Source organism: Acanthopagrus latus, chromosome 11 (assembly GCF_904848185.1).
Source record: "Acanthopagrus latus isolate v.2019 chromosome 11, fAcaLat1.1, whole genome shotgun sequence".
Taxonomy (NCBI): domain Eukaryota; kingdom Metazoa; phylum Chordata; class Actinopteri; order Spariformes; family Sparidae; genus Acanthopagrus; species Acanthopagrus latus.
In genome coordinates, this window is record NC_051049.1 from 23,950,261 (window position 1) to 23,973,803 (window position 23,543).

At 41.6% G+C, this 23,543-nt stretch overlaps 1 protein-coding gene across 4 annotated transcripts in view; it reads right to left on the minus strand.

Annotated features, from left to right (window-relative positions):
• The window catches only part of ddah1 (dimethylarginine dimethylaminohydrolase 1), an 87,498-nt gene that overhangs the window by 15,850 nt on the left and 48,105 nt on the right, over positions 1-23,543 (minus strand). For all 4 annotated transcript variants that reach the window (XM_037114507.1, XM_037114505.1, XM_037114504.1 and 1 more), the window contains 2 exons: positions 7,322-7,421; positions 5,843-5,916 (listed from right to left, as the gene is read on the minus strand). In XM_037114507.1, coding sequence (XP_036970402.1) covers positions 5,843-5,916; positions 7,322-7,412 — 165 coding nt within the window. In that variant the 5' untranslated portion in view covers positions 7,413-7,421. The remainder of the gene's footprint in view (positions 1-5,842; positions 5,917-7,321; positions 7,422-23,543) is intronic.

Sequence of the window (23,543 nt, forward strand, 5' to 3'; positions counted from 1 at the left end):
AATGCAGTTATAATTGAACACCTCAGGGCTCATGTTTTTGCATTTTTTTAGAAATATTTTTCTGAAGCATGTGAAAGGGAGGAGAAAGGAACTATATGATAGATAAATTCATCAGACTATTCTTTATGGTTTGCCATTAATGGATGTAGATGTACTTTTCGTTTATTATGTCCTGTGTTTAAGGGGCTGGGCTTACATGTTTGTATATTTGTTGTATTCCCATTGTGGAATACACCTTGGAGAGTAATTATTTGTAAGTAATTCTCTATAATATCAAACATTCCCAGCTAATTAAGCAACATTAAAATTTAAAGACTGCTAAAACAAAAACGTCCCTGATCGGAAATGTATGGATGCGGTTTGATCATATTTAACTATCAGGACACGATGACCTTCTTCACATTTTGTTTGAAATGTCACTAAACTCTACTAAAAACACCGATAGGGAAACTTCTCATGTTAAATGACAAAAGTCTTTTATAACTATGGCAGAAAATGTGCGTTCACGTAGGATACCATCATCCATAGTGAGACACTGATTAAGGAAATACTAGTTTTCACAACCTTTAAATCTCAGCCACCAATTCCATCCAAACTAATTGATAAATAGCCCATATTACCACAATGTAGGATGATCTCTGCAGTATGATATAGAGGACAGCTGACTGATCCCTTCATTAAAATACCAGCAAGAGTTAAAGCCTCTGGTCCATAACTGAAGAGCCAGAACTTAGCTCATCCTCCTGAAACAACATCATTTTACCACTGACTTTGTTCTGATTTTGATTTACTGGTCTGGAAGAAATTCCTACATTCAAGTTGACTGATTGAGCATTTGATACACAGACTCACAGTGTGTGACAGTTGGACACACCGTGAGCCTTGTGAGATCCGCCAAAGCCAGAGTCGAGTCCTGCCAACATTTGTAATCGCTGAAGTGATACCGAACTGTAATTTGAATTATGAGGGGATACGAGACCTGAGGCGTACTTTCTGAGGCCTTTCCTTCCTGAATCTACGTGAATACATTTATATGACCGTATAAATTTTGGTTTCGGCCTGAGGAAATAACTTCCAACTGACATCCATGTGTTTATTTAATCACATAATATGTTTTGAATGGGTTTTTATGGCTCTTAGCTTCATAAAACCCTATGAAGTATTGTGTACATTTTCCATCGTTACACTCAATTGTGACATTTTCCATTCAAGTATATGTTAACGCTGTTCGGGTCAATATTTGTACTGCACCATTAGCTCAATTAAAGCGCAGTGATTCACTGAGAAAGTTATTGTGGCTGAGGAACAGAATAGTGCTTGGCAGTTCATCATACAAAGAATCTAAATTACCCCATTCTTGATGTTTTCCTGAACTCTTGCCTCGGTGCTTGTTTAGCAGATGCAAAGAGGACAACTGGGAATTATGTAATCTGAACTTTCTTCATCCCTTAACCATGAGCGAGACGTTTTGTTGCAGTGTAAAATTAGAAGTCATACTTTTCTCCTTATCAACATAAATCCATCAGGGAATCGAGGGAGAGGCAGAGTTGCTTTTTATCTGGACTAACAAGCTTATGCACTGCCATGTAATGACCTGAACAGACCCTATTGACTAACCCGGAGGCATAGCAGACTGAGCTTCACTGCTGAGGTCCAAGTTTGGGCCTTATTGGCAAAAATTAGGATTGAGCGGGAGAAGAAGAGAGGCGATTTGGCCTCCATATTACTGGAACTCATTCAATTGACAGCGCCATCTACTCTAACCTCTGCAAGGAAAAAGAGCTTCGACATCTGCACGTAGTTGCCGAGTGCTAAACAAACCTGGCAACAAAATGGTCCTTAATTTGATAATGAAAGGAAAAAACAGCAACAGGAGGCATCAATCAGATAAAAAACGGAAAAAACAATAATGGACGCTCAAGCGATTTTTCCGAGTGTCATTTGTCGGAGACGCGTCATTTAGCCCTGTCTTATCAAAGATAACAGAAAACACAGAGGAATCCATAATGAGGAATTCAAATCAGATACAGATGGCACAGCAACGAGGCCAGCCAGGTTACCGTAATGTGCTGAACTCTTCGCCTCTGAACTTGAGAGTCTGCTGGCTTTTCTCTTTTGATTTGGTCTTGCAGAGCAAATCCAAAAGCAACACACGAGTCTGCGGGATGAAAGTCCTTCACATTACAATAACAGTAAACAAGATAGATAGAATCAGTCTGTGTTTGTGACCCACCCTGTGACCCTGTCTGTAGGCTGCGTGCCTAAATCCTCACAGTTAGCCTGAATCTGTCGTCTCAGCACTTTTTGGGGTATTTTGCGAAGTATGTCCTTCGTATGTGTGAGTCATATGTGGGTGGTGATCGCTGAGCTCAGTTGAGGCTTTCGACATCAGGCCAGAGCACACTGGAAGATGGAGAAATATATCCCTTTCACACTGTACAAATGCAACACTAACACATTGTTTTTCTCTTAAATTGGACAATCGTTAAATTCATTCGCAGGTCAAATGACTCAGTAGTCAGTAGCTGCAGTGGTCACAGGTGTTTATCTGCTCCAGCTCAGGCTGGCAGAGATACATGACATCAGGGTGGACACAAATTTTTTCATTCGGATACTGATATCATCTCCATCAGTGTTGAGGCTTGACATTAATTCAGTCAGCATTCAAGTGAAAACAAAGATACTTATTTTAAATTTTTTGTTGCTTTTAATGAGCTAGATTTTGTGTGAAAAATGTTATACGAAAAAAAAAAAAAAACATTTAAGAGGTCCCGTTATCATGCTCAATTTCAGGCTCATACTTATATCTCAGGTGTCTACTTGGATATGTATAGTTTTAACGGAAGTTTACCGGCTTTTAATGTTCACAAAATATCATATTCCTCATGATTGCTGCAGCGCCTGTATTCACCCTCTACCGGAACGCCTGTCTCTTTAAAGCCGGTGTTTTTACAACCGTGCTGGGGGCTAGCTGTGACATCACAACCTCACTGAAGTCCTAACAGCTCGTTTAAAGGCACAGTTTATGAATATGGGCTGCGTGCATTTCTCCGTGGATCAAGAGGGCTGGCACTTTGAGCCGTTTCATAATTAAAAAAAAAAAAAAAAGGCATAGAAATGCGACCTTTAGAATGTGAAATAAATGACTTCCAAAGAGACGGCTCAGGCTGACACACTTACTTCTACTTTAAGGACAAGGTTGGCTCAATATTTTACTCTTTGTGAAACAAAAAAGACCAGAAGCAACAGTGCATTTGTCTCGAAATATTGTAACCTTTCTGCCTAGTCTGTGGTGCTCATTTTTTCTGACAATTAAGTACAAACTTTAAATATCTGGGCTTTGTAGTATTTAGCAAATGTTATTCAAAAAGGTCCAGTGCGTGGTATTTATGTCTACTGCAGAGAGAAGGCGGACCCCATGGAAGAGGACCTGCTCTCTCTCTGGAGATATTAAAGGCTCAATCTAAGGTAACAAAAAATCAACAGTTTTTAGTTTCAGGTCATTATCCACTAATGAACACACCATTCCATTTCTGCCAAAAGACCTCCGTAAATGTGCCACACTGAACATCTAAGCAGGAGTAGATATTACACAGATTTCAGCAGCCAGTTTGGCATGCATGGGAGTGTTTACAGCAGCAGGACTGTGAACATGTGTCCACATTCATCATGATGAAGGAACCCGGTGGGTCACTGATGAGCTTTTAATAGTTTTTGGACAACAATATAAATCTTTGGCACAAAGTCGTACACTTTATCAGGCTCCTTCTAGACAATAGGATCAGTGGTTTTGTCTGATGTGAGGTCATCTGACAGCCTATTAAAGAGAGGGATGTTAGTGATTGTTTCACATTTGTTTACTTTAAAAGACGAGAAAGACCAGACTAATATCAGTTGTCATTCTTGTGTTTTAAATTGTGTTTTAAAAAAGACTTCACCGGAGGCTCAATAATGAAAGAATTCAATCATCAAAGTGACAAATTAGCCAACAGTCAAACTCATTTAAGTCCAAGTCATTCAAGAGAAGACAGCATTTACTTACAAAGTGGAAGAATGAGCTTTAAATGCAATTTTTAAGACGAAGGTATTGACTGATGGTAATGATGATTACAAACAGGAGTCATCAGTGATGGATAAGAACTGGGAGAAACATCCTTTGTTTATTCCTCACAGTTCTCAACGGCAACACTCAGTAAAGCAGCCAGCAGTGATTTAAAGACGGGCAGATTTAATAGTCATAAAGTAACTCACAAGAGAGGTCTTTTCCCTCCAAAATCACCTTTTCAATCAGTGTCATCAGCTGCTTGTATAATCACTGTGTACAGATGTGGCAGAGGTTTGCATCAATAGCTGATTAAAAAAGCCTCAGAGCCAGCTGAGGCCTGAACCGGGGCACTGATGACTAACTGCCACTGGGACTCTTTACAGCTGCATCCATCGATCAATTATGTCAGAGTGCCGCGCTTCAGTGGTGCTACATACCAACACAGAAACTTGGTGTTCCGTACAATGTTTTTTTTTTTTTTTGAATGTTATAGTCACGTTCATGGCAGTTGTGATCTGAAATCAGCTCTCTTCGGCAAAACAGCTTTTTTTCTAACAAGCAAACTTACAAAAACAACAGGGTACTTTGTATCTTTGTCATCCATTTCCCTTTGACAACAGGACAGGCATCAGGATGTGTGGTAGGGTTTCCATAACCCCTGGCAACAGTTCATGTTTTCATGTACTGTAGCAACACTGACTGGAAGTCACACATCCACAGCCAGCAACAGAGTTAAGTGAATGCAGGGAAAGAGGAAATGGAGGTGGATGGATGGAGGACGGATATTTCTGAGTTTACTTTACCGGAAAGTCCCACTGAGATCAAAAGTCCTCATCTCTCTTTATATACAGTATATATACAGTATAATGGATAGCGAGGCGGGGGAGGAGTGAGACAGAGATGGATGGAGGCAGAAATGGAATCAGAGAGAACGGGGAGTTCGAAGAGAATGAGAGAAGCAAGATAAATGGAGTGATGATGCTGTTATCTTCCTGGTGGTAAAGCTTTTATGATTGATAACATGTAATATTTTTCTCTCTTCCTTTTTCTTGTTTGTGATGTCTGATTGCTCGCAGCAGGCTTGTGCCTGGAGACCATTTAAGATACTTAAGAATAAAAAAGCCATTCTCCATCCTCATATACAGCAGTAATGTGCCCAGATCACATGGTGTTTCAATACATTATCATAATGATTGACCAAGTAAGCACACATATTTTGAAGCACAAGTCACTTTGCTTACAGTTTTAGAACTTAGTTATCAGTGTTTTTGTCTTAAAACTAGTGTTTCATATGCTAGTATATATCCTTAAAGACACAAAAGCACAACACCTGATATTTAAAGCTACTCTAATCACTTTCTTTTATAAACCATGGGTCAAACACAACCGAAAAGAATTATAACTAAGTTCCTCTAAGTTTTACAGAGTTTTAAAGTCTGCAACATCACCGTTCTGGTTCACTCTCACTGATCTCCTCAGTTTCATTGACAGAGGTTCTCAGCAAAAAAAGCTCTTGGAATCCACCATGGTAGACAGACCAAGTTATGCCTACCCACTGGGAGTATTTTACAGCTGAGGAGTCTGATATATTTGAACCAAATCTGAGCTAAAATGAGAGCAAATATTAGACTTGACTGGCATGATAAATACCTCAGTGTTGTGTTTGCAGCTTGTTGCACTGCCCCTAAATTTTAGATTACAGTGTCAGGTTAAAGTACATTAAAGTTTCTCAAAAATGAAGCAAAAGGTCTCTTTAAAATTAACTTCAATATTAGTTGCCACTTTTTTGAAACTCACCTTAAAGGCATCTGCCAGGATCTCTGCTCCTCTCTGATTGGTCCGTTTGGAAAGGCCCACAAAGAACTCTCGACCTGAAGAAAAAATCAGAGTTCATTTAATTGATCTCATCGAGTTCTATTTAAAAGTGCTCTGTGGAACTTCTGTGTTGATCAGCTGGTTGTTTATATTGGCTGACTCTGTTTCTAGTCTAACATTAGCTACTGTTGGTCTCTGTTAGCAGAGCGGAGAGCAGCACTGAGACGAGGCATTCAAGAACGTGTGTACAGTCACATCCTTTGGACTGTTGCGGAAAAAATCTGACCAGAGAAAAAAAAAAAGCCACAGTCCAGCAGCATTAAACAACTTGAACAAATCGTCCACAGGCTTCTACTGTCAACAGGGAGAGACGGGGGGAAGGTGTCATTTTTCATGTCACCTTACAATCTGCTCACATATGGCCAATACATGTGATTCATATGTGTAAATTGCTACTAATTGTTACATAGAGCCTCTCAAAGTCAATGCAATACAGCTTTATTTGAGCAAAAGTATGATCAGCAGATACTGTACATATGAGGCTTTAAGCTTTAGAAACAATATGTGGAATCCATAAGTAAAATATGTACATTAACATTATAATTATGCTATACATTATTATTACACCTCTAAAGTCTACGGCGATAAAAGTTTAAAAAGCTTGAACAGCAGCAACATGAAGAGCCTGCGCAGCGACGGCAGCTGAACACTACAGCCACCAAAGTGTGTTCTTTATTCATGCCTGTGAGAAAGGCCAACTGTGGTCAGCATGGTGGGGCACCAACACACAGAGACCTGACTGCCTGGCGAGGCAGCAGCAGCTCAGGGATGGGCTCCTAATGTAGCTGCTGAGCCCTCACCCTGCCAACAGGAAATGTTTCTAACCCTGCCATGTGAAACCCATTTCAGCTGGAAGGAACGAGCGCACAAAGCCAGAGTCTAGAAACCCAATTAAGTGTACTATGCTTTTTTCCAAGTGGCCTGCACAGTGTAGAAGGCACTGTCCTACATTTTAACTCACCGCATGACTGCAGCAGAACGTACAGAAGATCTAATAAAGGCCACCGCGCTCTCGACTCTCGCCGCCTCTCGTCGTTTTGATTACCTGATGCCAGACAGGAGGCCATGTGGGTGCAGCGCAAAACATTTGCGCGTCCGATTATTTTTCAAGGGAGATTCTGCTTAATGTGCTGAAGCACCGGGTCATCGAGGTCGCACAGAGGAATGTTTGTGTGAAGGATCCAGAAACACAGAAATGTATCACTGCCGCTCTTCTCCCAGAAGAATCTCAGAGAAATCTCTATGAACTGCAGAGGCTCACGTCGGCTATCTCTCTGCTTTTTAAACGGTTTACCATCATCACCAAAACCTCAATATGTGGATGAACGCAGGCTGTTTTTAGAATGGCACAATGTGTGATCACCGTGTTTACAGTGATTGGAGGGACACGCTGTGGATTACCTGTAAAGAGCACGTCCCCTCCATCCAGTGTGGCGTTCTCATCAGTCATTTCCACAAGGTTCAGATTCAAATCCTTCAGAGCTCCTTTCATTAACTCCGTCTGGAACAAACACACGGACACAAACAGAAATACACTGAAAACATCTGTAGATATTAAACAAAACACTGAAATGTAATGACGTACAGTAAGCCATCAGCGTTTCCCATCTTCAGGAACATTATGATACGGTCCAGTTCTAATCAGGCATCTGTAAACAACATGATGAAAATCACTTTGAGGATTTTCATTGGATTTCAGCTAGGCACAGTAACTCACAGTACCGAGATTGAGCACAGTGAAACAAAACCTCTTCTCCCCAACAGGTTGCGATGACATCATCTCAATGAGCCATGAAATGATGTCATTTTGAAGGAAGTATGTAAAGTCTTTTACAAGGCAGTGTCTGCGGAAAAACAGATACCCTGAAGGACCGACACAAACTCTAAAAAAGCCTCTTCCTGTCCTTGTGCGCCGGGTCATCTGTCTTTCATACATTTATAGGAAGGAAGTTAAAGGATGGTTTCCAGCCGGACAACATTAGCATACATTATGCAACACATTCCCTGGATGGAAATCCACATTTCACCTGCATGTCCTCTCTGCTGTAATGGAAACCTGAGGAAAGAGCAGGTCTTTATTTGGCTGAACATCGGCTGGTCCGCTCTCCTGTCTGACCGCCCAGTGTGATTTTACTGTCCTGTTTTTGGGGTTCCTGCGGGAGTGGTTTCCAAGGCCAGTCATGTTAGCGAGAGCATCAGTGTTTCCACAAGCCCTATCTCGCTATGACCTCAGCCTGCTCACTGTGCTTTTTGGCCAACATAATGCTTCTGCTTCTCCTCATCTGTGGAGGGCCCAACCATGAAGTCATCCAGGTAGACTGCCATGCGCGGCCCAGATTACACAACGAGGGACTGAATGTGCACACGTGAAGACCTGTCCTTACACCTACACACACACTCACATATGGACAAATATATATATGATAGTATTTAGAGCTGCAACAATAACGCTTTAACGCTCTAAAATCTTCAACATTTGCTGGTTCCAGCTTCTTTAATGTGGGGATTTTCTGCTTTAATTCATCAATAGTGACAGTGAGTGAACAGTCGTTGGGTTTCGAACAGGTGGCTGGACAAAAGAAGCGCCTAAAGACGTCACTTTGGGACTCTCGGAAGTATTTTTCACAATACAGAGACTGACTCTTGGCCTGGCCGATTATTAAAGCCATTATTCAGCAATTATCTCTATCAATGGGATATTTTTGTTTTTTGTCAGATTGCAGATAGAATAAATCACTTTCAAAATGTGCTAATTTGGCTCTGATGCAGAGTCCTCTCTCTATCTGCAGTGTGACTGGTGATATGCAAGTGATACATACCTACGTACCAACATGTATACTCTACATAATGCAACGTTGTCAAATAAATGCTCTAGAGTGGAAGTATGAAATAGCAGGAAATGGAAATACTTAAGTAAAGACCTTGATAATTACACTTAAGTGAGCTCCTTGAGTAAATTTTACTAATCATCATTCTCCTTGGTCCTCTCTGCTCTCTTTGATTACTAATAATCAATATCAGCCCATATCAGACAATTTTTTGAACATTTTTGAACAGACTAAATAATGAACTGATAAAAACAAAGAAAAATAATGGTCAGATTAACTTAAAATGATCATCAGCCCAAGTGGTATTATAACACGTGCCAGTTTATTAGATACAACAAGCTAAAACTAGCACCATCCAGCAATAAATCCCATCAACAACTGTACTGTCAGGTTGGAGTGTGCAGTTTGTGATGCTGCTGAACTGTATTGCATTGTGCTGTAACAAGTGTTTCTAATATTTTGACATCTCTCTGTATAAAATGACTAAAAAATAAATAAAAAAGAACATCGAACCCTTCATGAAGGGAGGAGTCATTTCAGGACTGTTGTATCAGACTGAATAACACGTGTATTTCCACTCTACTATATGTGTTTTCACAGCTGTGACTTTGGATGACTTTGCATTTTAAATGTTCTCGTGACATAGTAGCATTCTGCTGATTTAGTCACTGTCCACAAGTAAGACATCGGAATTCCACAGAATAATAAAACTTTCCCCTTTTATGTTTTCATCCTCACTGCAGGCCTTCCGTTCATCTTTCTGCCTCAGTTAACCAGCCAGGACACGGTGTCCTTCAGAGAAACTGGGTCACAAATTTATGACCAGAGTTCTGAGAGCGTCAGCGTACAGTGTATTAAGCAAAGTTAACAGTTAATCCCTTTCATTTTGTTGTTCATGAAGTGCAGAGGCATCTCTGAGGTTAAATTTCTGCTTCTCATTTAGTTAGGTGGCAAAGAAAAGGTTGAGTCAGATTCTGAGGAAGTAAACAATCCAGATGGTTTCGAGAGAAGTCAACTTTTTGATGTGTGTTGTGTGTTGTCTCTGAGCTCCACTGCTGTGGAGCCTCAGCTGCTGCATCACTGATTCATCATCAGATCAAATATTTAATGTTTTAACAGAGACCTTGACTGCGTGTCTGTGCCCGTCAGCGAGGCCAGATTTGCACTACAAAGCTGGGGATCAGGCTTTTAATATTTAAAACCCACTTCATATCGAGTATATAATTAAAAAACACCTTTCAAAACAAGGCCACACACATTAGACACACTCTCTGTGGTGTCTCCACCATCACTATCAGCCACTGCTGTTTCCTTTCGTCTTCTATCTGCCGCACACTGGAGCCTCCACTATCACAGCAGTCGTCTGCCCAGGAATCTGCAGGACTGCAACGAGGCAGCTCTTTACTTCATCTCTCTGGCATTTCCTCTGACATCACTGGAGGTGATGTGACCCAAAGGGTGTTTAGTCCCCCCTCGCCATGTGAAATGTAATGGCCCCTATACACAGACAACAGTGCGATATCTGCTCCGGCTGCCGGGTGCATGTGGCGGAGATCATCAATCAGGCCATCTTTCCACGTCGACACACAAAAGAATGTAGTCTTAATGAGTCTGGACGAGACATTTAGTGCAAAACGAAAATGAGATGTGGATTAAAAAAAAAAAAAAAAAAAAGATAGAAGATGAACAAAGTGAAGAATAAAGCGTCATGAGTACCCTGCCACCACATTTTAGTGGAGTTCCACCCGCCGAGGAGAAGACTGAGGGTGCACCGTGTGATGTAATGGGCTTGTGTATACAGTTTGTAAACGGTCAGACGTACACTGCTCTACGCAATGATAAATTACAGACCTACTGTAATCCATCACTTAGTTTAAATAAACAAAGGCTGTAGCCTAAATCCTGCAAGCAAACCAAGAATGATCACACCACTAAAATTTTCAATCAGATCAATCAGATCGATCTGTGGCTGCAGCATCATCCACTCTTTTACAGCACTAGTTTCCATGGACATTTGACATCAGCATCACACATCTGTCATTCAGCTGTGTCCTGGCACTGTACAACACATAGTGAGCTCAACAAAGTGATATGATTTTACGTATTTTTCTGTAATGTTATGTCATGTAATATATTGTGAAACCACAACAAAAATGATCAACTACAACATTTGCATGTATTAAATCCACAGCAAAATAAGGGCTAATGTGTAGTCAAAATTAACTTTATATGTAAAAATGACAGTGATTTAATGTGGCACACATTCTGTTTATTTACAGGATATGTATTTAATATAGTTACAATGGTAAATAAGAAGATACTATGATTAGGCTACAGCAGAATACAATAATTCAGCAATTTAAGGTATTGCAGTTTTACAGTGATGTGTAGTTGGGTTACTGTGAAAACACAGTAAACTGTTGTAATGTTACTGTAAACTGTATAGTAATGTAATTTTACATCAAACCACTATGGTGTCTGGTAAGTGTAGAAACGCAATGAGTAACTGTAATTTTCATGTATATTACTGTTAAATAATGACTGTACATTACTGTGAATTTATTGCAATTTTTTTTTTTTTGGCCATATTTAACCACATTACTGTGTAGCTTTGAGGGTGCAGAAGTGATAAAGTTGACAATCTGCTTTACTTAACGGCAGTCAACTAGCTTTGTTAAAAAAAAAAAAGACAATGGACAGGCAAGCATGAGGTGTGCTAGATTTTAGCCACTTTGGGGCATTTTTGTTTTATTTCCAGAGAGAAGTCAGCAAACGATGACATTTCTAGATGCTCTCTAGTTGAATCTGCTTGACTATTGTCTTATGCAACCATCTATTCTACAGCACGTGTTCAAAGTCCCAAAAACAACCCAACAGAGAATCAGGTCTTGCACTGGTTAAACACAACAATGCCCTGCTGAATCTCCTTCCAAATGCTGCCCCGTTGGTTTGAGATCCTGGGACCATGCAGGATTTATTGGAGCAAATCTTGTTTGTGCTGGATGTCATCATTTGAAAAGACGACAACGGCCATGAAGGGATGCATCTACTCAGCCGCAATATTCCTGCAGGCTGTGGTGCTCAAACAATTCTCAGCTGGCACAGTGAGCCAAGACTAACCCTCCAGACATCATCACACCTCCACCTGCCTGGATCCTTCACGGCACATTTTGCTGCAGAAACGGCAATTCAGCGAAGCAGATAACCTAAATACTTTGTACATTGTTGGCGGGAGTCGACCTGCGTTCACACACAACTGTCTCAAGATTCAGGGAGGTCTATGCTCAGACCTAACCACCTGCAATCAGTTACATCTCAAATCTAAAAGATGCGACGCGGCTTATGGCAAATCAGTTTTCCATTTTACTTTATCACCCTGCTTATCAACAAGTTTTTGCCTGTGTGACTACAACTGAATGGATGATAACACCATTCCAGCAAAAAACATCTAAGTCAGCAGCATGGGGAATGCCCCGGGAGATGTCTAAACTAGCACTTAGATCACACAAATCGCATCACTTAACTTTACATCAAACAATAAGTAAACCTGTCTGTTGTATGTACCATATAAGATTCACAGCCTTGCACGTCACAACTTGATAAAACAGAGAACCACTGACGTGACCAGGCTTATTTGCTTCTATGGTGAGGCACCCGGTGAACATTTACGCCTTCACCTGTGTCAGTCTAATACCAGTGCTTGTTCATGAGTATCGCCGCTGGTTGTGGCAGAGCATTAAGTGTGGTAATCATGATTGACAAAGCTCTAAGAGCCACAGTGTAATAGGAAAAATTATTAGCATGCCACTGCAGGTCCTCAATACCCCCCCAATATCCCCTCCCCCCCGCAAGTAATCAAGTTAATGATGTGCAGTTTCCTGATGTGATTCATATTGCATTTACAGAGAGAAAAATCCATCTAAGAGATAATTTCAGGTCCGTCAATCAATGTCAGGTGTAACTTCATCAGTAGTTCTTACTTACTGGCTTATGGTGGTTTACAATGCTCGTTATCATAGTTATATACAGAGGAGGTCAATACAATGTCAAGCTGAAGGTAATTTATCAACTGGCTGTTAATGGAAGCTGCTTGAGTTTGTACTTGAACTTGGAAGATCTGATCTCACTGACTCCCTGGAACTCTTACAATACAAACACTTTAATATGACTCTTAAACTATTCAGCTTCTGTTTGTACCCGTTTTTTGGATTGTTTGTGTGTCTTGTATCTTTTATGGACTGTATTTATATGCCTAACACTTATTATCTGCAGTGATCTTCGACTTTAAATAAAAGTAAGATAGAACTGTGTGTAGTCACACTCTGATTTCATCAACAGTCAAAGTGATAGCATTTATAGAAAGAGTTAGACACTTCACACACTTGTCAAGAATTGAAGGGGATGGATACCAGTGTCATGTCTATAAGCAAGGCTTAAAGTTTCTCTTTTCCATTCTCTGTGCTAAGATAAGCTAACCTCTGCTGGCTGAACATTCATGTGCACTAACAGAATGTAATTGAGTGCATTTACTCAAGCTGTGTACTTCAGTAAACATGATGAGGTACTAGTACTTTGCTTGAGTATTTCCGTTATCTGTCACATATAACTCCACTACATTTTTTTGAAAACTCTGATGTGTGATTAAAACAGAAAGTAATTCCAATAATCTGAAAAGTGATCCAAATAACATCTTAATCGATAATCGGTCAGCCCATTCAGAATACACATACATGTAAATATATGAATACTTTACTTTTATTTGTACTTTTTGATACTTTAGTACATTTACTGACAGCTGATAAGGGGCCTCATTTATTAAATTCTCCTTAGATCTGTACTAGAACACAGTCTTAAGATCATATTCAGAATCAGACTCATAAAAGATGGTGAGCATGAAAAATGTTGCTCGAGCAGGTTTTAAGGAACCTGCAGTATTTGTCACTTATGCACCTGTGATCATAAATCTCTAATCCACCTAAAATGACGACACCTGCCATGTGATTTCCTGTTATAAAATGTCAGCACAAACGGGAATCATTCAGGAACAGCAATGGAGGAAACTGAGAAAATCAAAACATTTTGGAAGACAAGATCACGGCGATGGTGGAGGGAACTGCAGCCAGGCATCCCAGATTTCTAAATACAGTAATTATTTACAAGAATTACTATAATGACAAATAATTACAAGAATGACTTTTGGGCACTTTTTAAAGCACTGAATGTTTGCTGAACGGACATGAGAGTCGCATCAAAACTCTCATCTGACTCCAGGCAAGAAAGCCAATAAGCGTACTTGCAAAAAAGACAAACTACTCCCTTCAACAGGTGCAGACATTTCGAATTTCACTCGGTGACCTTAAACCAAATCTGAGACTCCTTTTTTTGACAGAATATCCCGCATTCAGTATCTCTCCCTCCTCTTCTTGTCCTTTCTTGTCTTTCTTTCTTTGTCTCTCACATTCCCTCTATTCTCTTCAGACCCTCGTGTCGGGGTCAAGAATGCTCCTACAGTGGCTTCTCATGCAGAGTGGCCTATTATCTCTCACTGTGAGGGACATCCAATACCCCGCCCGGCCTAGGTGCCAACTCACTTTGCCAGCATCTCCTCTCCCTCCCACCCTCTTCAGCTCCACTCTTCTTCTCTCCTCTTTTTCCCCGGAGTGCTTGGCCAGGCGACATGCTGTTAGCCAGCACCCTGCTTTGAATGAAAAAGGCCTTTTAAAATTCATTAGGGGCTGAGGGCTCTGAGATCCAGCCGGTCTGCCTGCCACATTCCTGCCGTTCCAGCTCAGGACAGGGGAGACGGAGCAGAGAGAACAGCCTTTTATTTGGGGCTTTTTATGGACCCCTTCTCCCTTCTCTCGCCCCTGGTACCCGTGGATATCGCATTCTGCTAAAAAGGACCATCAGCCTGATAGAGCACGGTGCATTTGGAGAGGGAATAGAGTGCACAACAATAGCATTCCTGAAGGTCATCCTAGCCTCCCCGCACCAGGCAACAGAGTCCCACGCTCCGGCATAATGGGGATACAGCATTCCTCCGCGCCTCACACGCAACAAGGTTAACCTCTTTAACTGACAGCCATCAGCTGCAGCTTGTGGGCTCATAACGTACATGCAATCAATGACACAATAATACCGGACAGCCCGGTTGGTTAAGCAGTGGTTTTGTCAGAAGTATTTCTTATTTCTTGCCTCAGATGAACTCAAATGGCATTTACATCGACTGCTTCAAATGATTTCAAACATATCAGAACACAAGAGAAAACTGTAAATATTAAACTGCATTAAAAAGTCTGTTGCTTTCCATGAGTTTTTCAGGAGCTCAGCAGTCAGAAAAGCAGTGATCATCAGAACAAGAAGGAACAATTTGACACGGCAAACAGCTCCAAGACCTGCTGATACACCTCAGCTTTCAAACGCAGGCTGATCTTTTGTTTGTTTCTTTGTCCGTTTGTACACCTTCAACTGGTATTAAGAACTTTTTTTTGCTTTAACTTGTAGTTCTGAAGTAAATATTGATTGCACTGTGTAATGGCTATAGGAAAATTACACCATCTGCATACAGCTTGGTTCTCTACATTCAGTTTGGGCTCGATTTTTACCAGAATAGCAGACATCGAGTAACAGCACAAAGGAAACACTGAACAGGAGGAAGGCGTGGTGTTCCCCAGTTGCAAGCCTCAGGTAACAGTAGAACAACTTAATTTGTGTCCCCTAACCATCAGGACGTTTTGTTCAAACCTGCCAACTTAATAATACAACTGGGTGTCTCAGTCTGCCTTCTCATTGCACACTCTAGAAAAATTGGGATTCTTACATTTGCACTTTTGCTTTGGACATTCGCTAGTCATGTCGCCGATGCTGTGTTTGCTACCACAGCACGAATAGTAATACCACAGGGAAACGGTAAGAGGGGGGAAGGCTGAAAAGTTGTCAGTTTCAACATTAAATAAAAGCTTATTTTATTTCAGAAAGTTTGGGAACTACTGACCTATTTACATAGCCAGCAGACACTGACCAACACTATCAGTCCACTGGAGTTATGTGTCTGGCCAGCTGGCAAAAGTCTAACATTCATTCACTGCTGTTTTGGTCTCCACCAACTCCTGAAGGAAATATCTGGTTCTACCATGTTCGCCAACTAGTCCCTTTCTGTCTGTCTGCTGTTTGGTGCACAGTGGGTTTATGAGAACATTTCTCTTATAAATAAATAAAGATATTGGCTGGTGCAGCGTTTCTCTTGGAACCTGAAAGGACTCAAAAACATAAACAATCAGGCAAAAGTTGCATTCTCCCGATTCCAAGAGCTGTGCACAAAACCGAAGAACAAAAGTGACTTGTTTGTATTGACATATGGGCACAAGTCTGAACAGCGAGTCCTGTGCGTCAGAGCCGAGCTTTGGCTGGACACCCAGGACACAGACGATGATCGCAACAGATAGCAATGGCCCTAATGAGAGGAAATTTCAAAGACCAGTGGAATACAGAAGGGGAATAATGACCGCAGTTCAGGGCAATCGACCAAGTGGAATTTAAAGCAAATGCACAAATCGCATTAGCTGTGCAACAACTAGCTGGATAAGGCTATCTGAGCCTTTCAGGTATTAAATCTCTGGCGTCATGGAGGAAACAGAGAGATGAGATCCTGTTCTTTGCTGAGAGGAGTAAGTGCGATTCAGTTGCACAATTATAGATTTGTCAAAAGTGTGCAACCGGTTTCACTGAGTGCTTCTTCAGAGAGAGGCCCTTAGGGGTTGAGGAAATGGCAGCCATGAGGGTAAAAATGTACAGAAGCTGTAATGAGGTTATGACAGGGCTATTGTTACATTCACATACCCCTTATTTGACAGCACACACACACAGATGCCACACAAAACACCAAAAAACACGCAGACAGGAAAAAAAATTGAAGAATTAAAAAGTGTTACGTTTTTTCGACAATCAGTACCCAATCATTTTTTTATCTCTCCTGCAGGAAGAGCAAACACAAAGGACGAAAATCCCTCATACATGAGTCTCGCAGGATTGTGCATACATGGAAAAAAGGGCCCAGTCTGATGCTGTCACGGTGGTCAAATGGTACATTCCTGAAGGGGACTAACAGCGAGGGTAAGCGCTGTCACAGCCTGTAACTAAAGTAAGAAATGACAACAACTCATTTAGTGGCAGCCAAGAGAAAACAAACCCTCCGTGGCCTGTCCTTGCGCTATCCAAACAAATCTTTCGTGTATGTTGGAACATACCTGTGGTTAACCAAGCCATGACACCACCACCCCCGACCCCCCCCTCTGGCAATCTCTCCCATCAGCTTTAGGATTACATAAATGTTGAGAAGTAGGTCAATGTGAAGGCGTGCGCAGTTAACAGTAGCAGATCTGGAGACCCTCGCACCACATCGACCACAATGATCTGGCAGTCTGCCTCTGTAAAAGAGCTGTTTCAGCCAAACCGGCTGCGCTGCCAGACCGCTTTCACTTGGGGCTCCCAGGATATCAGGGCTCCGAGGAGGAGAATGCCACCCTATAGTCCTGCTTGGACACATTTACAGCCGCCTGAATGGAGGGGGACAGCGACAAGGGCAGGATTACACAAATCATGTGAAAAGAGAGTGAGAATCAAAGTGAAATTGCAGGGCACTGAGCCTCACATTGTTAAATGGGGTGTCTTCTGCTTTGTAAAAAGCACATGGTGTGTGTGAGAGGTAATTGCATTTTGGAGAGCTGTGAAAAGCTGCTGTAGCCCCCATATAATTACACATACAAGAGTGGATGACTGACTGTGTTGAGACTCTTTAAGCAGAAATGAAGACTTCTTGGGAATTAGTTTTCTATTAATGTTCTAGTGTCGCTTCATCATCCACTCCTTTTGTTATTTTAAGATTGGAAAACCAAAATTGAAAGAGAATACCAAGAAGACATCTCATCCTGAAACTTTCGCTGGGTCTCAGCTGGGATCCTGAACTGATGAACTGAAGTTTTTCATATATGTGGAGAAGGTTTTGTTAAACAGTATCTTCATCTGCCCCACTGACTGAAGTTCTGAGGTCCCAGGTCACATTTTCTTAATGGATTTTTAAAGCTAAGATGGTCATCAAACCTCTTACACATCCTTAAAGATTTGCAGCTTGTAACCAATAAGAATTATTACTACAGAATTATTTCTACGTTCTTAGAAAAGATTACAGATTAAGGAGTACCTCTGTTTAATAATGCTTGTAGAAACACTCTTAGATAACATTCTTAACCTCTGAGGTCAGCCTTTATCAGGAAAGTAGGCCCTGCACATTTCTCAGGAAGACAGCGAATACATCAGGAACTAGAAGTAACCGTCAAATATGCAGTAGTGCGTAGATAAAGAGGAGCAAAAATGCAAAAAGGAAATGTTGGGAAACTTCATCAATAAAGGCGGCGGAGTGACAACACCTTGTACAATCACATCTAGAGACACCCAAGCGGGGCCGAGCACTCCAAAAATAAACAGAAATATGAGTCTGTTTGACGAGTCCAAAGTCTGTCCCAGAGCAAATAAAGCGCCCGCTCCAATCAGCAGCGCTGTAAAGAATGTGTCTGCTGCCTACCTCTCACTGTGACGGCTCCACAAATACAGGAGAGCTGCAGGCTAGGAACTGTTGGAGAGCAGAGGGATGGAAGCTGCTGGTGACGAGTGAACGTGGGGAAAAACAGAGGAGGCTTCAGTAAATACATCTCCACTTGGCACAGACTCCTCCATGTTTATTGGGTTTGACCCCCGCAGACTGGACCTCTATACCCAAACAAGGGGGAAAAGCCAATAAACTCCCCTACCTCATGGAGAATTATGGCTTACCTTTCTCTCCATAGCTTCCCATATGATATCACTATGCTACTTAAAAATGTAGCTTCATTTAGCACATTCACAAAACAGAATCCGTGCTGATTTGCTGTTTTGGTTTTTTTTGACAACCTCAACAAGAACTGCAGCTACAACACAGGCTGGTTTGGACGTCAGCGATGGTTGTTTGTACTCAAGAGCCTGCATGCCTGCAGCCAGGTTGTTCTACTCTTTACCACCGACAAGCATCGCCAACATTCGCCAGCTTTTACGACCTAGATTTCCTGAGCTGTATGACATCAATTGGAAAAGTAGTGAAATATTCCAAAGATTGGAGGCCTGACTGTGAGTGCTAGCCCGGTTAAGGGTCGTTCCACTCTGCTCTAGTTTAATAGTTTAAGTAGGGCTATAAAGTCCCTAAGCTCCTCTCTGATAAGATTTACGCCTGAGCCGTTTACCTGGTGTTATTATCCAACGCAATAAAAGACTTACAGCCCAATCAGTAAAAAGTCATACTTTAACATAAGAGTGGGCAGAAAACAGGAAGTAACGTGCGAGCTGAGAACAAAAGCCCATTTGCCGTCACCTTTGGCCTACCTGGGCTGACAGACACAGCACCACCCATATTTTTGGTAAAAGGTGATGAGGCAAGGAGTTCAAGGTGACAACATTGTGTATATCAATCTTGTTTATGTGCCACATGTGTGCGTAAGAAGGCCATACAGCACTGTAGTCTATAGGGCAAAGCCTGTGGTTTTACATGTCTATGTCCACTGGCTAAAAATCCTGTGTATCACTGTGGGGCTGCATTATATGATTAAAAAGAAAAAATCATGATGCCTTTTTTGGAGATATACAACAATAATTTTCAGTGAAAAAACTACCCAAATCATGATGATGTGACATTTTGGTGGGTTTTCATGATAAAAATAATTAACTTTATCTATATTGTGCCTTCAAAAACAGATGTTATTAAGTGCTTTGACAATCAAGCAAAGGCAGAAAAACTCAGGAAGACAATATTACAGAATAAACACTTGACAGTCATGCCAAAAACAAGAAGGCCTAGCCTAAGGTGAGTTAAAACAAAATGGCAGAACAGAAAATGGAAAAACACAAAAAGATTACATGAGTCATTACAAGTAAAAGGACAGGCAAAAATAACTGAAAAAGAAATAGAGAGGGGAAGTAATTCAAAAATAGAGTGAAGAATTAAATCAATACAGGATGATAAGAAGAAGACATCACATGGGACAAATTATGAACAGGTTAAAGAAGATTAAGAGCAGTGAAAAGAATAAAGGACAATAAATAGATTAGAAATGAAATGAAAAGATGCGAGCAGTAAAAGATGGCAAGAAAAAAGACATCAAGGGAGGGGAAATAACAGATAAATAGACTAACAGGGCTAAAAGGAATGAAAAGATAGAAAGATGAAGCATCAATTTAAAAAGCTGACTTTTTTATTTAAAAGTTAATGATTCTGCGAGCTGCATCTTCTCAGGTAGGTTGTTCCAAAGTAGACGGGCCCTGGCGGCAAAAGCTCGGTCACCTTTGGTTTGAGCCTCGACTTTGGAACGAAGAGAAGAGCACCGCCCGATGATCTAAGGCTGAGAATAGGCTCAGGGAGAAAATGAAAAATGTAGTGATATACAGGACATCCTGGTTAATATAAGAACCCACAGATCTCACTGCTTACGGTTAAACTACTTTTTTTTTCCCAAAGAAATAGACATGAGCAGAGGGGACAGTCTATGGAAACATGAGCTGATGGTTCCTTTTTCAATGTTTTGAGCCCCACAAATAAAATTCCATCTCGTTGCAATTGTTTTTTAGTGTGGTGATAGAAACCTCAGGCGAGGATGGAATCATAAGGCTTTGCAAGCTGTGCAACAAATAACATCCTCTCGATTCGGACATGGGACACACGTCCACAGGGAAAGTGTTAATTTGGGTGGAGCAACCCTTTATAAAGGAACTAAAACCTGCAAACACAGCGGCATGGTCCTTTAACAAGCTGGAAAGAAAGAGTCGGCCGCCTGAAACTTCCCGAAGCTGTTGGTGATCAATCGAATGAGACTGTTCTGAAAGACATTCGGAAACAGATGAACTGATGCACGATGGTAATACGCCTCAGCAGACGTCTGCCAGGGAGGTTTTGTGGAAGTACATATGGTTTATGATCGAAAAAAGGGGACGAAAAGTTGAGCAGAAAGTGGAATGCAACTGTCACCAGAAGTCCTTTCCCATAACCTGTCAGGCTTTCCAAGCTCTGCATCGAACTGACTCTTAATACCCCTACAGATTCAACGCTTGGCACCCGTATCACGTGTTCCAAAAGATGATTCAATTGAGATGATTCGAGTAGGAATCCCCATAGTGTTTGTTTTTGTTCCACGGGCTGAGGCCCCTGGAAAGCCAAAGTCAAAATACCCAGAGCTCCCACATATTTAAGCTGTTTCAACATTTGTGAGGCCCAAGGTGTGCCACGGAACGGAATGTCCGACCAAACACGCTCCATGAAGGTTTGTCTGGATTTATGTGGCCCGGAGCCTGACCTACCACGGCCTTTTTCCAGGGGAGGAGAGAGATGTGTTTCGCGCTGGTACAGAGCGGCGAGAAAGGTCGAGAAAGGAGGCGGAGAGCTTCGGGTGAGTCACGTTTAGATGAAGTTCGTGTCGAAGGCTTCCCCTTTCGCTCCATCTCTCTCTCTCTCTCTCTCTCTCTCTCTCTCTCTCTCTCTCTCTCTCTCTCTCTTCCCTCCCACGCAGGGAGTCCTCTTAGTGTATGGTTCTGGCTTGCTCAGAGAAAGAGGAACCCCCGGCTAAAAGGTCAGGAAAGCCATACAAGTGAGAGGGGAGGATTCAAAAAAAAAAAAAAAAAAAAAACTGACTTCACTGGATATGAACAGTGTGTTCCCTGAAAGGTTCCTCTCACCATGTGCTCCAATACTGTTTGCTTTTTCTGCAGATATCCAGAACGTCAATAACATGAACAAAAAGCTAACCAGACTTTGGCTGCGGGCTTGTATAACCGACGGATCAGACCACCTTCGGACGCCACGCATACTGTCTAGAATGTAAAAAGAGTCTGTTTATGTCTTTTCATATCTGCATTCTTTTCATTGCTGAGGTGTTCCAGCAGTTATTCCTCTTTGCTCGGTCCAGAATACTAAAAACAGCATGGAAACACAGAGCAGTTTTGCAGAAAGAAAACACCATCATACCACATGGATACACCCACGATTTCCAAAGAATGCGATGGATGGGTTCCCAAAGGGGAAAAAGAGTTTGCCAGGCAAAGTACAGACTAACTGCCCATTATGAGGGATTTCCCAAAACAGCAATGTGAAGTTGGATGTATGGGGGGGGGGGCTGGTATGGAAAAATGAGGAAAATGACTATGTGTTTTAATCTTGAGAGGGAAAAGAACAAGATGGGCCAAAAGGTTTCCCATAAATGTTAATGAAGGGCTTTCCCAGAAAGACTTTTTTTTTCCTCCTTTCAGCTTGAAACAAGAGGTCAGGTGCTAATGTTAACCAGCAGGGCTGAATCCAGGGATCTGACTTTCAAGTAGAGGAAAACCATGCAGAAATTTACCATACTGCTGGGATTTAGTAGTGAGGTAACTAACTTTTGCATGATGATGTGCTAGAACAATTGAGCAGGCCTCGTGCACCGAGCAGCACACAAACCTGAGAAAAGCCAAGATCACTGAATCACCTCTTACTTTTAGAACTTGCATCAATTGCGGCAAAGAAAGCCTCTGTAACTTGTCAGGTATGTTTCCATGTAGACAGATGTGGTTACTGCGTGGTAGCCGTTCCTGTGGTTATTAACAATTAGTATTTTGGATTCCATTTTTCGTTGCACATGTCTTTGCACAAGTACAGGGCTGCTTGGGGTTGCTGCTATCTTTATTGTTGACAGTCTTTGCTGGGGTTCTGATACAGTTTAGTTTCTGATCTTCACAGCAGCCCGTCTTCAGCTCACACAATCTAATTTGAATTTCTAATTTAAGTGAAAAACAAGTGCCGGCCCAGGGCTGCGGAAGCCACTTCAGCTGTTTCTGGTGTTGACAGGGAGGCTAAAAGACACTATTTACTGTGATGTGTTCTGGAGCTGCCAACAACATATCTGCCCCTCCATGACACATTGTACCTGGACCTAGACACCTAACCCTGTCGTGAATGACTGCACCGGTCTATCTGTCCTGTAAACTGATAATAATCTGATGTGTGAGTTACAAAATCATTTGTAATATTTAAACAGAGGCCTATTACGCCCTTTTCAGTTGTTACTATTCCTTCAGTGTTTTATGTAACAGAGTCCGCACCAACCAAGGTCCTCTTTCCACAGAAAACACTGCCCCTGGACAACCTCGTCATTAATCCCACCTTTAATTCTGTTTATTTGTGACACCACACTACACCACCATGCCACACACTTTAGTGCTAGTTTGCTACATAAGAATTGATTTTGCGTTGCTGCTCTGTTTATGTTTGGTGGTGCTGGCTCAGTCGTGTGTGAGTTGACCAATAAGAGCAGAGTGGATACTCAGGAATGGGGGGGACCTTAAATTGACAGGAGCTGGAAACGGAGCGCTTCAGACAGAGAGGGAATACACTGCTGCAGCAATGAACAGTGTGAGAAAACCGATGTGCTTTTCAAGCACTTAAGCATGTAAAAGTATTCAATAAGTCAGCCAAAATAAAAATTATGGATCTGAAAATGAGCATAATATGTCTTCTTTAAGAAAAGATACACAAAACTACCCAACAGATAGTGACTGAGGACTGAGCAAGAACCATGTCTGACACTGCATTGGGATTTGGGATGAATGTATGAATGCAGTGAAGCACTGACTAAATCCTTTGTGTAAATTAAACATCTTAAAACTCAAGTGGTTACCTGGCAATCTAAACTGACAGACAAGCGGATGGGAAACATGTAGGCACCAGAGCGATGCCACCACCAAACAGA